The following is a 12177-nucleotide window of genomic DNA, read 5'->3' as shown; positions in this document are numbered from 1 at the left end:
AATGATGGCCAAATCACATTGTCAAGCAGTCCCAGGAAGACTCCCCAGATGCTACAGCTGAGTACAGACAGTACAGCTTGCCCTATTGGTGACTGATGCTTCCAAAAGCAGTGCTGCCCCTGGTCCCTGGCAGGAACTGCCACCACCATCACCACCACCTGTCTTCACCAGAGCACTCTCCTCCTTCCCTGCTTCTTCCTGGCACTAGGTTCAGGTTCCAAGTCTGGGGCTGAGGTCACATGTCCTGGCAGCAAGGAAAGCTGGGAAAGCATCGTCACCTCCTGGAGTGGGGAGATGGGCTCTGCCTCATAAGGTGCGGGATCCCCCAGACATAAGAAGGAGACAGTTTCAGTGATGAGAGGCCATGCTGTTCCCCATGCCAGCTTTTAAAATTACACAAGTAAAATACTATTCAAGGAAAAGTAATCAAACAGCACAAGAAGGAAGGTAATGAAATGTACAAGCTTCTCTCCCTGAGTTCTCTCAATTCCATTTGCCAGGGGCAACTACTGTTAACAGTGTTTTGGAAGTCCTTGCAGGTGTGTTCTTTGTATATCCAGATGTCTATATTTATATATAAGGTGTCTATATATAACTGTGTGAATGTATGTATTTTCCTTGTATCAAAATTGACTAGCTCCACAAGAAAAGGGAACCCTCCTACACTGTCAGTGGGAATGTAAACTGGTGCAGCCACTCTGGAAAACAGTATGGATCTTCCTCAAAAAACTAAAAATAGAGTTGCCATATGATCCAGCAATTCCATTCCTAGGCATATAGTGGGAGAAAACTATAATTCGAAAAGATACATGCACCCCAATGTTCATAGCAGCACTATTTACAATATCCAAGACATGGAAACAACCTAAATGTCCATTGACAGATGAATGGACAAAGAAGATGTAGTACATGTATACAGTGGAATATTACTCAGCCATAAAAAAGAATGAAATAGTGCTGTTTGCAGCAACATGGATGGACCAGGAGATTATCATACGAAGTAAAGTCAGAAAGAGAAAGACAAATACCATATGATATCACTCACGTGTAGAATCTAAAATATAACACAAATGAACTTATCTATGAAAAAGAAACAGACTCACAGACATAGAGAACAGACTTGTGGTTGCCAAGGGGGCAGGGGGTGAGGGAGGGATGGATTGGGAGTTTGGGGTTAGCAGATGCAAACTATTATATATAGAATGGATAAACAACAAGGTCCTACTGTATAGCACAGGGAACTATATTCAATATCCTGTGATAAACCATAATGAAAAAGAATATGAAGAAGAATGTGTATATATATATATATATGTATAACTGAATCACTTTGCTGTGCAATGGAAATTAACACATTGTAAATCAACTATACTTCAATAAAATAATTTTTTTTAATTGCCTAGCTCCACACATTACAGTTTGGCACCTTGCTTCTCTCACCTCACACCATGTCTTGTCACACTCCTATATCAGTACACATGGGTCTAGCCCATCCTTTCTAATGGCAGTACAGAGTCACACTGAGTGGATGAATCACAATTAACTAGCCAGTCCTCTACAGAGGGACATTTAGATTATTTTCAGTTTTTTGCTACAATAAACCAGGCTGCAGTGAACATCCTTGCACAAATGTCTTTGTGTGCTTGTATGAGTAGAGATCCAAGGGATGAATTCCTGGAAGAGGAACTGTTGGCTCCAAAGGAGCATGCATTTATGTCTTTGGTAAATGTTTCCAAATCACCTTCCAAAAAGCATGTGACAATTTGCAGCTCTACCGGCAATCTGGGAACATTTTTTTTTCCAGGCCCTGCGTAGTCTGGTTCCTGATTGCCCTCTCACACACCCTGCACTTCCAACCACAGTGCCTTTGCCCATGCTATGTCCACAGCCTAATATTCCCTTCCTCCCTTGTCTGCCAGATGAAATCAAACAAGGCCCAGCTCTGATGTCACCTCCTCTGTACAGCCTTCCCTGACTCCCTTGAGCTGTCAGAGTCCCCTTCCTCTGGGATACCACAGCTTTTTGGGCATAATTCTGTCATATACCAACTAAGGACCTATGTGTGCCTGGCACTCTATGGCCATTTTGACAATCCAGACCATAACCACACTAAAAAGGATCATGTCCACCTCCTTCTCCCTCCCTCCTGGTTCTTCAGTCTTTTATCTGTTCCCAAGCACAGTCCTGCCTCAGGGCCTTTGCACTTGCAGTTCCCTCTCTATGGATCTTGCTCTCAAGCATCCTGGCCTTGGCGCCTCTCTGGGGTCTCTGCTCCCATTCACCTTCTCACAAAGGCCTCCCCTGACCAGTTGGTCTCAAGTGCCCCTCCTCTAGTAACTCTGGTTCATCTCCATTTCATCATCTTCATGACACTTCTCAGAAGCTGAAATAACCTTGTTTGGTTTAAGTGTTGACGTTTATTTTCTGTCCTGTGACCCATCTCTGCACACGCAGAAACTCACCACTGTAAACTTCAAAGAGCAAGGGACCTTGTTTTCCTTTTCCACTGTCTCCAGCCTCAAACCTGCCTGGCACCTAAGCGCTCAATAATCGTTCATTGAATGAACCATCCGTATTTTACAGAAGAGGAAATTGACATTCAGAAAGGACAGCTGAGTAGCCCAAGGTCCCACAGTTAATAAAACCACAGCTGAGATCCAAACAGGTCTGAACTCTAAAACCAACTGCACGTCCCTACTCAGCACGCCGCATTTTCTCCCTCACCAGACTAGACTCTTGGGAGCAGGACTTGAGTCTGACGACGCTCCGGGTTCCCCAGCGGCGTGTCCCGGGCCCGCCCCGTGAGGCTAGCGGGCTCCGCGGAGATGTCACCCTCCCCGCCCCCTGTCAGTCAGGCCGAGGGGTGGCGCGGCCGCCAGTGGGGGCGCTGCTCAGAGCTGCCGCAGCGCCCCAGCCAGAGCAGAAGCGCGCGAGCGAGCAGGGCGCTAGGAGCGAGCGGTGGCTGGCGACGCACCCAAGGCCAGGGCACTACTGCGCCCCGGCTCAGGGCTCACGCCCCGCCTGCTGCAGACCAAACTGAGCGCCTGGCCACGGCCCGATCCCGCATCGGCCCCGAGCCCACCCCAGCCCATCCTAGCCGAGCCCCTGCATCCGCCTGCCGCTGCTGCAGCCGCAGCCGCAACCGCAGCTCCATCCCCAGACCGGAACCCGCATCCAGGTGAGGCGGCCGCGCTCCGGGCACCCGGGCTGAGGGAAGGGCTGGGAATGGAGAGGGAACTGGATGGGATGGGGAAGGGGCTGGAGAATGGAAAGAGGACGCCGGTGGGTGCGTGTCAGTGTGCGCCCCGGGATATGTGTCTCTGTTGCTCGGTGTCTGCAACTGCCTGGGTGGCCGTGTGGACGTGCGTCCGCGGCCGTGTGCCCCCTGTGTGTCAGAGTGTCCGTGCGCTTTTGAACGCCTGCATGTCCTGTGTGTGCACGTGAGCGTGTCCATGCAGTATGTTTGTGTGCATGGCCGTGTGACTCTGTCGTGTGTGTACAGACAGACCCCGGGGCTTCGCGCCTTGCCCAGCACTCCGGTTCCGCGGGGCTGCAGGTTGCAGGGCCCCGGATAACCGAGGCGGTGGCCTCTCCTGCGTCCCCGGTTTCAAGGACGCTAGGACTCGCTGCGGCCCTGTGGCCTAGCGCTGGGGAGGGGGTAAGGCGGGAGGGGGTTCCGGACCCGGAAGGGCGCCTTCGGTCTCAGGAGGGAGGGGAGGGGACACCAGCGTCCCTCCGGAAGGGCTGGGATGAGAATGCGGGGCCAGCACATCCGTGCCCGTGTGTTCGCCCTCCTCAGGCCGCCAGGATGGACGTGTTCATGAAGGGCCTGTCCATGGCCAAGGAGGGCGTCGTGGCCGCCGCGGAGAAAACCAAGCAGGGGGTCACCGAGGCCGCGGAGAAGACCAAGGAGGGTGTCCTCTACGTTGGTGGGCGAGGGGCGGGGCTTCCGGGGTGCAGGGGTTTGGTGTCCTTTGGTGCAGGGAGTGGAGCCGAGGTCCTTAGAAGGAGGGAGTGGGGGGTCTGGGCAGGAGAATATGAGTCAGCAGATGGGGCCGGGTCAGCAGGGGTCACTGAAGGCATAGCCAGTGATGGAACCTGGGCCAGTGATGAGACTGACCGGAGGGGGAATGGGGGAAAGATTGGTGAGGGTGGGGTTCAGCTGAAAGTCCAGGGACCAATGCGGGGATCAAAGGAGACAGCCTTCTTTTCCTTATTCTTCCCATTATTAATAGTTACCTGGTGCTGAGCCCTTACTCTCTGCCAAGTACCCTGTGAAATACATCCATAACATCTATTACCTCATTTAATGCTCCCTGCCCATCCACAGACCGGGGAAACTGGGGCTTCCCAGAGGTTTAACTATCTTGGTCAAGGTCACAGCTGATAAAACGCGAAGCTGGAGTTTGAGCCAAGCTTTATGGGCTCCAAAATGCCCCCTCCCCTTGCTGTGCTCCCCCCAGTATTGTTGGGGCTCCCTCCCAGCCCTCCTCTCCAGCTACTTCCACATCTGAATCGCTCTCTGGGTCTCCCTCCTCCCAGCAGTTCCACCACTGGCATCTCTCCTCTGGGTGCACCCTCCTTGCAGCTGACAGCTGTCATCAGGAGAAAGGCCAAGTGGTTAAAATGTCTCACCCTAAGTGGGAAAAAAGAGGGAGACTGCAGGATCATTTGCATAAAGGGAGGCAAGAAACTGATTGAATTCTGTCTGCTGATTCAGGGCTTAACTTGTGCGGTCCGTAGAATTATCTCCTATTCAGGCTGTAGAGGGCTGGTTAACTTGCCCAGGATTTTGGCAGACTTGGAGTTGTGATAATTCGAAAAATACTTATTGACCACCTACTATGTGCTGGTAGGTGCCGGCTCTCCTGATAGTGATGCCAAGTATTCCAGTAGTGGGATTTGACATCCAGTGGCTGGGGTGGGGGCCACTTTGGTAGGGTAAACAAAGAGGGTAACATCTGAGCTGAGCCCGAAGAATAAGGAGGTTGGGAAGGGGGTGCAGAAAAGCAGGTGCAAAGGCCCTGGAATGGGCTGAAGGATACTGGATTCGAGAGCAGAGGGCAGAAGGAAGTGGTAGGAAATGAGATCAGAAAGGTGGGCAAGAGCCAGTTCATGAGTGGCCCCTGCAGGCCCGGGCAAAGCATTATTATAATTGCCATGATAGACTGTAAGCCAGGGACCGACAGGATCTGACTTCAGTATGGAAAGTCCCTCAGTCCTCTGGGGACAGAACAAATTGCAGGGAGGCCCGCTGGGTGGTAACATAGTTGCCAGATGAGGGTGGTTGGAGCTAGGGCAGAGGTGATGGAGACTGGGAGAAGGCTTGAGCCCACACCTGCTGGACCCCAGCTCTGGCCTCCCTCTTCCCTCCTCCCTTCTCCCTCAGCCCTTTCACTCCTGTGGACCCCTGGCACCCCTGACACTGTGTCCTTGCTAACAGACTCGGCCCCTCCCTTTCCCCTTAGATGGGCACCTCCTACTCCTCCCCCTGACCAGGAACTCCTGATGACCCCCAGTTCTTACTCATCAAAGCCTCAGCTCCCTGTAGCCTAGCATTCAATGTGCTTTGTGGCCCTGCCTCAGTTTCCATTGCTTCGAGCACACAGACCCCGTCGATGTGCTCCGCTCAAGCCCTGAAAACACACCTCTCTATGCCTTGCCCACATGGTTCCCTGTGCCTGGAACACCCTCCTCAGCCTCCTTTCTGCATATCCACCTGCTCCCCATTTGTCAAGACCCAGGCAGTGCCCCCTCCCCCATCACGCACCCCCTGGAGGCTGGAAGTCCTCTCCCCACTGCTTGAGGTCCAGGGCACCAACTCTGCTCTTCTCTTTCCTCCATCTGACAGTGAGCCATTGGCCTGGAACCTGAACCAGAGCAGGTGCCAACAAGCATTTGTGGGAGGAATAAATGGATGTGCATGCACAACCCCTGACCCCTGCCCGTCTCTGGGTCTAACTGGACTTAGCCCTGAGAATCCTGTCTTCTTGCACCCTCCTCCTGCCAGCCTCAGCTGGCCCAGACACCCGTTTCCGGCTCCGTCAGTTGTTGTCTGGGTTGCCAAATCCTCAGGATGGGAGACAGCCCACTCCCCTGAGGGCATCCACCCCCCACCACCTCAGGTTAGGATGTCTTGCCTTTCCCAGTCGCTACCCTCCTGGAAAGACCCAGCCAATGCCATGGGTGTCAGTCACCATCTTCACGTCACCCTTATACACCCATTCTGCATCTAAGACTCTCCCAACTTTGGCCAGAAGGAGGGATTTGCACTCTAGTTAGAACAGGGTCTTTAGAAGAAATGGAGCGAGGAATGTTGGGATGTGAGTGTCCTCGGGTAGGAAGTGGGCAGTTATGCATCAGGGGCACCAGGGGCACCTTTCCAAATACAGAGCCTTTTTTCCCCGCCCCCAGTTCCACCCCCCTTCCACCCCCATCTGCTCCCATCCTGGGCAGAGGATTAAATGAACCGGCGCAGGTAGAGTGCTTTCCCAGTGCTGGCGCTCAGGCAACATCCACCAGAGGTGTGGGTATCATATCAGGTGGGGGTGGTAGGGGACAGAGAGTGGGGAGAACTGGAAGTCCTGAGGATATAGGCATGGGGGACACTTGTGGGATTTGGGAGCCCAAGGAGGCAGTGAACGGCCAGGATGCCCACTGCTGACTGGGTCCCTCTGCCCACTCTGTAACCGCTGTGCTTGCTGGAGTCTGTTCCCTTGGCTCAGAGCCCTTATGTGTGCTCATTTTTGTCCCCATAGGAAGCAAGACCCGAGAGGGGGTTGTACAAGGAGTGGCCTCAGGTACCGGCCCAGCCCTGCTCAGCCCTGTGTCCTCACCCTGGCCTGGGATCTGGCTGGCCCCCAGAGACTGCGGGGGAGGGGTGGTGGAAGAGGGCACCCCTAAGGTTTCCTGGGGGTGTGCTCCATGGGAAGGCAGGCCCTGGGACACTATGGAGGAGGGTGGCATCTATGCCTGCTTCACCCTGGCCCCCAACCCCCTCCCTGACGCAGTGGCTGAGAAAACCAAGGAGCAGGCATCTCATCTGGGAGGAGCTGTGTTCTCTGGGGCTGGGAATATCGCAGCAGCCACAGGCCTGGTGAAGAAGGAGGAATTTCCCACCGATCTGAAGGTGAGCTATCCTTCCAACACACACACAACACACACACACACACACACACACACACACACACACACACACACACACACACACGAGCCAGGCACACCCATAAACCTGCCACCAGGCTCCCTGCTCCCCCAGCCAGCCTGGGGCACAAGCCACCTTGCCTCACGTTCTGCAGGGCCCTGCTAGACGCAGCTCAGAATGAGTCTGCATGAAGCTGTGTACGGGCATGGCACTCCCCGTGACTGTGACCCAGATCTGGCTGGATACATGTATCCTGACTGTGACAGTCATCTGGACTACTTTTGGCCTCATCCACATATGTCACTGATTGTTCACTCATGTCTTTTCAGTCAACAAGTATTCATGCTAGAGAGGGATTGTTCTAGGGGTTACGACAGAATAGGTTCCTACATTCATGGAGCTGACACTCTAGTGGGAGAAGATACAGTAAAAAGCTAACCAGTAAGCAAGATGGTTTCAGACAGGGGTATGTGCTATGAAGAAAAGACAAGGGTGAGGAGATAGACAGTCAAGGGGTGAGGGGGCTACTTTAAGTTGGGAAGGCTTCTCTGAGGAGGTGACCTTAGAGCTGACACCCAAGGGATGAGGCAAGCCATGTGGAAAGTATATTTCAGGCAGTAGGAAGAACACGTGCAAAGGCCCTGAGGCAGGCATGAGCAGAAGTGGGCCATGGGGAGGGGTGAACTGTGTGTCACACATTTGTGCAGACATGTTACCCCAGGCAAGTGGTGGCGGCTACCCACGTGTGCAGGAAGTCAGATACCTCATTAGGACACGCTGTAGGGTGAGAGCTGTGAGCTCTGGAGCGCCACAGAGCTGGATCTGAATCCTAACTCCACTACTTCCTGTGTGACCCTGAGCAGGTCCCATCATGTCTCTGAGCCTGATTCTTTGCCTCTAAGACGGGAGATGAGCACAAGAGGACTTTTAGGTAGATTAGAGATAATGTAGCTCAGAGGTTCTCAAAAACTTAAGTGTGTATTAGATCACCAGGAGGCCAGGTTAAAATACAGACTGTTGGTCCCATCCCTAGAATTTCTGATTCAGCAGGTCTGTGGGGCTCGAGAATTTGCATGTTTAACAAGTACCTGGGTGATATTGATGCTGCAGGTCCAGGGATCACACTTTGAGAACTACTGATGTAAAAACGCTGGATGGCATAGTGAGTGCTCAGTAAGAGATGATGGCCCCACGATCACATGGTCAGCCTGTGTGCACCCCCAAGGTCTTGTGTCGCCATAGGTGTGCTAGGACAGTGCACTCTGTGGGTCTATATGATGTCTGTAGAGACACGCCTCCCATGGGGTGCTCTGTGTTGTCCACGTGTAAGTGCAGACTCCACCTCTGTGGGGGTGGGGCTTTCTTCAGCGTGATCAGGAGATCAGTGTGCATTCAGCATGAGGGTGTCCATGCTGAGGAGATCCCACGGCACCCTCCACTCCAGACATTTTGCACAGTTGGTTCCTTCCCCTGTCTGAAAGCTGGGACTTGACTCAAGCTCTGGTTCAAGTCCTGTCTCTGCACTTTATCAGCTGTGTGACTTCCCATTTCTTATCCTTATGTTTCCAGTGATTGCTCCCATTCACTGATCTCTTGTGTGGGTAGGCACTGTTCTAGATATTGTACGTGGAGTCACTCATTGAATCTTCACAACACCCCTGTAAAGAAGGCATCACAATTAGCCCATTTTACAGATGAAGGAACTGAGGCTCAGAGAGGTAAAATGACTTGCCCAAGATCACAAATCCTGACTGCCCCCCTGAGAAGGTGGTTGGGAGGATAAGCTCAGGTTCATGTCACTGTAGTCCCTTGGTGCCAACATGGGGCCAGGCCCAGCGCTGAGAGCTGGGATGCAGAGAAGGCAGGTCTGGGCCTGAGCTCTCAGCTCAAGGCTTGGTGGGGGCCTTGCACAGAACCATTTCTCTCAGGCTGCCTTCCTCTTACCAGCACTTGTTGACACTTCAAGCCTCCTCTCTCAAGGGAGCTCAAGATCATAGACTTACAATCCAAAGCCAGGCCTTTGGGGCCACTGGCCCATGGAGAGCCCATGCAAGCTGGGGGCGCAAGTTTCTGTCTCTACCTCCCAGTCTGCTCACATACGTTATCATAGAAGCCTCCCCATATGCATACAAAGCAGAGACACCATCCCATTTCCCACCCGAGGCAGCTGAGATCAGAGGTAAAACGACTTACCTAATGCCAAAGAGGTAGTGAATGGCCAGGCTAGGATGGTTTTTAAGTGAACTTTTTATTGAAGTACAGCATTCATGCAGAAAGCACGCAGCTCCATGAAATTTTCACAAATTCAACTCTCCCCAAGTAACCAGCACCCAGATCAAGACACAGAACGTCAGCCCCTTGGAAGCCTCCCTTACACCTCCTCCCAGTCCCTACTCCCGGGGCCAAGAGTAGGGTGAGAGAAGTGAGGTATCTGGGGCACAAAATTTAAGGGAGGATGCTTATTCCAGGGTCTCCTTTGTACCCCAGGCACCTGACTCTCCTCACCTTTGTCCTGGCCCTGTCTCCCCCCACACAGCTAATTGCTTCCTGACTTCTATCACCACAAATAAGTTGGGTGTTTTTCAGCTTCACAGAAATGTTATCCTAGAGCACATGCTCTTCTGTACCTGGCTTCTTTCATTCATCAGTAAGTGTGAGAGTCAACCATGCTGTGGTGTGCACTGTGGCTCCCCATCCTTGAGGTGAAGTAACCACTGTGTGATAGGATGACAGAGCACACATCCATTCTACCGTTGTTGGACATTTGTTTCCCAATAATGTGCAGAGCTAGGATTCTTAATAGTCTGTTTCTTTCCTGGGTTCTGGTCATAGCTGGGTGACTTTGGGCAAACTAACACTTCCCCCCTCCTGGGCCTTGATGGACCCACCTGTAACTGGGGAATGAGCCAGGCCAGGAGTGTAAACTCATGTGCCCACAGGGCCCATGACAGGTAATGTGAAGGAGCTGAAGCTGCCTGGATGGAGCCGGAGCAACTGGAGTGTAGAGGTGCCAGCCCTCCAGGGTCCCAAGATTCTCACCTCTGTCCAGTAGGGAGGGACAGTGGTTACATGTGGAAGTGGGGGAGGTGGGGTGCCCCTTGCCTACAGGTACCCCCACACGTGGCCTTGTGCAGCCGTGCCCGGACCTCAGGTTACTGTGAGTGCCCACGTGTGCAGTCAGCTCAGTCCCATGTTTGTGCACATACATGTGCTCGCCCACAGGGGACTGGCCATGTGTCTGGCAGCCCCCTATTTGCGTGCCTGCTGGTCTGCACCGGTCTGGACAGCAGATGCAGTGGGGAGGGGAGAGTCTTAGCTCACACATCCAAGCAACACCATGAGCTGTCGCTTCCAGCTTATCTTAAAATAGCAACAGCTGAAGAAACCAGGCCACACAGGGCCCTGGGGGAGGGATGGGTGGAAAGTGGCAGGGGAATGGCTCAGAGCCCCTGCTCAGCCCTGTCCCTGAGCCTCCATCTCCCTCCAGGGTTATCTCTGGGGACCTGATATGCACCTCCTCACAGAGCTGACACAAAGAGGGTAGGGATAAATGGGTGACTGAGTGTGCCATCTATCTCCCCATCCCACCCAGTCCATATGATGGGAGCACAGGAGGCTGCCACGTGCTGGGGAGAGGGGTATGGAGAGCCCTCTCCCCCTCGCCACCCCCAGCTTCAAGCCATAATTGGAGGAATTTCACTCCTCCATCCCACTTCCAAGGCACTCCAAATAAACAATTTAATTAAAAATTCTGGTTGCATTGCCAACAAAACCTAGCCTTCCCCCAACAACCAAAAGCTTCCCAAGGTAGGAATTTGAGGGGCATCACCAGCTGGCCTCATGGGCACTGTCTCTTCTCTGCCTGCAGCCAGAGGAAGTGGCCCAGGAAGCTGCAGAGGAGCCGCTGATTGAGCCCCTGATGGAGCCAGAAGGGGAGAGTTATGAGGAACCGCCCCAGGTGAGGGGTGTCAAGGCTGGGTGGGGCTTTGGGCATCCCCAGCTGGGGTGGGAGGTTCCTGGCAGGATAAGGTTAGGCCTGGGAGCTTCAAGCCCCCCTTTTCTAGAACCCAGACACCAGAGGTGGCAACAGGGAGGGAGGACAGATGGGGCCTAGCACTGGGCGCCAGGCACCCCTGCCCAGAACATCCCAGATGTCCCCAACTTCCAGGTTTCTCTTCTGCCCAGGGAGAGGGACATGCACTATTCCTCCTTGAGGGGTAGGGGTCTCTGGGCCGGGCCTGGCCACTTGGTCTCCAACCCCTTCCTCTTTTGCTCTTCTCCACTCCACCCCCATCCCTCTGATGCAGGAGGAGTATCGGGAGTATGAGCCAGAGGCGTAAGGGCCCAGGACGGCCCCCCATCAGCAGCACAATCCCTTCCCTGTCCTGTGCCCCGCCTCCCAGAGCCAGGGTTGTCCTTCTACCCCTTCCCCTTAAAACACGAGATCTTCCTTCGCTCCGAGGCGCCCCCTCGGAGCCTGTGTTAGAGTCTGTCTGTCTCACCTGCCCGCGACCAACCCTGGGGCGTGGACAGGGCCGGGGCTGCGGCCACGGCTGGTAGCCTCGCCCCACCTATATTGCCCCCTCCCCACCCCATCCCATCCCATCCAGTGTCTGCGCGGATGTAGCATGTTCGATGTGTTTTTAAACGAGTCGGAAAGCAGCGGCTCCCCGCCACCCCCGACAGAGGCTCTCTGAGGGGCCCCGGGCAGCCCCAGAACCCCCCCACACCCGCATTCCCACATCGACCCCAAGAACCTTTTTTTTTTAACCAAAACCAGGAGCCAGGCTGTGCCATGCCCCTCCCCCAGCCGGCCCGGTCCGAGCGCGGGCGTCGTGTGTCGTGATTGTGGCATGGAGAGTCCCCCACCCCCGTGTGAGCGTGTCCCGGGCGGGCGGGCCCGGCCGCCCCCCGGGTGTCCATGAATAAAGCCAATCTGTCTGTAGCAGGCGCCGCACGGGCAGGGCTGGGCTGGGCTGGGCGCCGGATGGGGACGACCGACAGGCTTCCACGTCCCAGCCTGCCCCACGCCC

General features: G+C 54.2%; 1 protein-coding gene across 1 annotated transcript; it reads left to right on the top strand.

Annotated features, from left to right (window-relative positions):
• The first annotated feature begins 2924 nt into the window (after positions 1–2924).
• SNCB (synuclein beta) lies at positions 2925–12089 on the top strand. Its single transcript, XM_033853599.2, has 6 exons — positions 2925–3178; positions 3800–3929; positions 6759–6800; positions 7011–7129; positions 11013–11102; positions 11452–12089. The coding sequence occupies exons 2-6, from the start codon at positions 3809–3811 to the stop codon at positions 11482–11484; spliced, it is 405 nt and encodes a 134-aa protein (XP_033709490.1). The 5' UTR covers positions 2925–3178; positions 3800–3808; the 3' UTR covers positions 11485–12089.
• The last annotated feature ends 88 nt before the right edge of the window (positions 12090–12177 follow it).

Source organism: Tursiops truncatus, chromosome 3 (assembly GCF_011762595.2).
Source record: "Tursiops truncatus isolate mTurTru1 chromosome 3, mTurTru1.mat.Y, whole genome shotgun sequence".
Taxonomy (NCBI): Eukaryota; Metazoa; Chordata; class Mammalia; order Artiodactyla; family Delphinidae; genus Tursiops; species Tursiops truncatus.
This window is presented reverse-complemented; position numbering and strand designations above follow the sequence as displayed.

What these genes read in the sequence shown, in the direction of transcription:
- SNCB (XM_033853599.2), top strand. Translation starts at nt 3,809, where the DNA reads ATGGACGTGTTCATGAAGGGCCTGTCCATGGCCAAGGAGGGCGTCGTG. An exon ending in GGAGGGTGTCCTCTACGTTG is followed by an intron (nt 3,930 to 6,758) that starts GTGGGCGAGGGG and finishes TTGTCCCCATAG; the next exon opens with GAAGCAAGACCCGAGAGGGG. An exon ending in GTTATGAGGAACCGCCCCAG is followed by an intron (nt 11,103 to 11,451) that starts GTGAGGGGTGTC and finishes CCTCTGATGCAG; the next exon opens with GAGGAGTATCGGGAGTATGA.